Source organism: Puntigrus tetrazona, chromosome 1 (genome assembly GCF_018831695.1).
Source record: "Puntigrus tetrazona isolate hp1 chromosome 1, ASM1883169v1, whole genome shotgun sequence".
NCBI lineage: Eukaryota > Metazoa > Chordata > Actinopteri > Cypriniformes > Cyprinidae > Puntigrus > Puntigrus tetrazona.
This window is the reverse complement of record NC_056699.1, coordinates 26,513,916-26,516,415: the sequence shown is the minus strand read 5'-3', so window position 1 is coordinate 26,516,415 and position 2,500 is coordinate 26,513,916. Positions and strand designations below refer to the sequence as shown.

General features: G+C 34.0%; 1 protein-coding gene across 3 annotated transcripts in view; it reads right to left on the bottom strand.

Moving 5' to 3' along the window:
- tsc2 (TSC complex subunit 2) overlaps positions 1 to 2,500 on the bottom strand; it is a 44,702-nt gene that overhangs the window by 10,164 nt on the left and 32,038 nt on the right. For 2 of the 3 annotated variants that reach the window (XM_043240946.1, XM_043240960.1), the window contains 2 exons: positions 2,010 to 2,078; positions 480 to 607 (listed from right to left, as the gene is read on the bottom strand). In XM_043240946.1, the coding sequence (XP_043096881.1) occupies positions 480 to 607; positions 2,010 to 2,078 (197 nt within the window). The remainder of the gene's footprint in view (positions 1 to 479; positions 608 to 2,009; positions 2,079 to 2,500) is intronic. The other variant, XM_043240953.1, reaches the window with a different exon arrangement.

The following is a 2,500-nucleotide window of genomic DNA, read 5'->3' as shown; positions in this document are numbered from 1 at the left end:
TTATGTATAAATAATTAATAATATTAATATATATATTTTTTGTTTTTTTATAATTATTTATGTATAAAATAATTAATTAATAATATATAATATATAAGCTAGTGTTTAGGCATTAAACTCATGCCTTTATATATTGGCATTATATACAAGGTCATTACATTTTTTTTAAATCAACATTTTTTCTTAATTATTTTAAGCATGCATGTATATTTACATATGCGCATAATAACAGCATGCTTATTATACATCCTTATTTTCATTGCTGCCAAAAACTAACCTTTGGGTTGTGTTATGGAAAAAACAAATAAGGTGGACCAGCCCGGGTGAAAGAAAGTATGCAAAAGTAATGTAACGCAGTACTAAGGAAATGCAGTAACTAAATGCAATTACATACTTTCTATCACAATACTGAAACGCATTACTTTTGCTTCCCCTCAAGCCTGGTGATTACTGAGTGTGTTTCTCTGAAGGTCACTCACTCTGCTCAGTAAGCTGGCTGGCGTAGCGGCGCTCATGAAGATGGGTTCAGACGCTACGGCCTCAAACTCTTCCAGCTCTTTAGACACAGCCGCTCTGCTCCGGCCTCCTTCCTCCAACACGACCGAATCTGTGAGACGACAGCATTAAACACCCCGCAGCATCACATCTGCCGTCAGTCTAGAAAGTCACTCTAACACATGCAGAGCCACCTGAAGATCAAACCTGCACTAACACACACAAGCCGATCGAGCTGAAGCAGATTCAGTACGGGATTTGACACTGAAAGGCTTTACGAAACATGCTTTTAGAGCCCCGGTGAAATGGAAATGTCCGTGTGTTAGCTTTGAGGTCTGTATGCTAGTGCAGGGTCCTACGAGCTGACAAAAGAAACCGAAGCAGACACACAGTTAAAAGTCTCTCTTTCTGAAAAAAACGTCAAAATAATAACCACACGTCTAGCTAAAAACATTTTGCAGCCTTTAAATATTTGTTTTTCAGCTTACTTAAAATTTTCTTTTTTTATTATCCGATTTATTATCTTCCAAAATTCTTTAAATATATAATTATCATATCATGCATTTAATTTGGATGATTTTTTTTATAAACTGAAAGCCCAGAGTAAAGATAAATATCGGTGGTTAATAATATAAGTTGCTATATTAATGCAAATGCATTAGATACATCTACAATTAACTTTTTACCACCATTTAAGAACATTTTAGATACATTTTAAACATAAAATAAATATTAAAACTAAATATTATTAATACATTTGTTCTGTAATTATGTTTTTTTTTTAATTAAGAAAATTAGCCTTATTGAAATATTGATTCACAATTTAGCTAATTATTGCCAAATCATTCAATTCATATACAATTATTTTTAACTGACAGACCTGGTATGACAGCAAATACTGATTTTATTATAAACTGTTCCATTATAAAATATGAGCATAAATTGATGTAAAATTAATAATAATAATTGTATTTTTATTTCGACTGCAAAACGACGTGAAAGCATTTGTACTTAAATTAATTTATTACACTAAAGCAAAAATAAAAATATATAAAAATATAATAAAATAAAATATAATTTTTTTAGCATGTAAAAAAAAAAAAAAAACCCACTATCCTTATGTCCACTATCCACAGCTATATTCTTGGTTTATATAAAAAGACATTTTCAAGCACTTCAGAACGTTTTTTTATCCCCGTCGTCCAGCTCTAAGAGGAATACTTTTAAGAGGCTCAAACTGAAATCACACACAGAGAGGAAAAGACATCACAAGAGAAAGATGCCTTTCATGTCAAATTCACGGACGCAAGAAAAAAAAAGAGCAAAGGGAAGTTAAAAGAGCTCCAGGAAAAGGAGGAGGGAATCGGTCCGTCGTCGGATCTGTGGAGATTGGTTGAGCCGACCGCTGATTAGTTGGTTTGTTCTGGATTGTTGAGTGTTAATGAAGACAGGAAGCTACAGAAACACTCTAGAGCGGCGCGTGTACGTGCTCGACGCCACATACACATATCTACCTGCCCACGATATACTCCTGTGTAACCTGCCGGGCGTCTCGGGGGAGCAGAGAGAGCCCAGAGCGCCCACTGCGGCCACAAACCCAGACAAAACCAACACAGAAAGAGTCAGAGAGAGACGGCCTTCAGAGGACTAACCCTTCCTCTTTTAATGCGTGTCAGAGGAAGGGGAAACGGTCATTAAGAGGAATACAACGAAATTTAGTTTGCGGTGATTCTGCATTCGTATAGTAAGAGTCTGAAAAACAGACTCGAAAAGTGAATAAAGAAATTTAGCAGGCTGCTTATATGAGAAAACAAGAGCTAGAAAATAGAAATATTAAATATTTGATTAATAAAAACAAGGGTTCCGGCAGTTGTGCTTATATAAAAAAAAAATAATAATAATAATAAAAAAATTATAATTATTAAATAATGTTATCTGAAATAATGCTCCCCAAAAAAAAAAGAAAAGAAAGAAAAAGCAAGATCTTGACAGACATTGTTGGCCT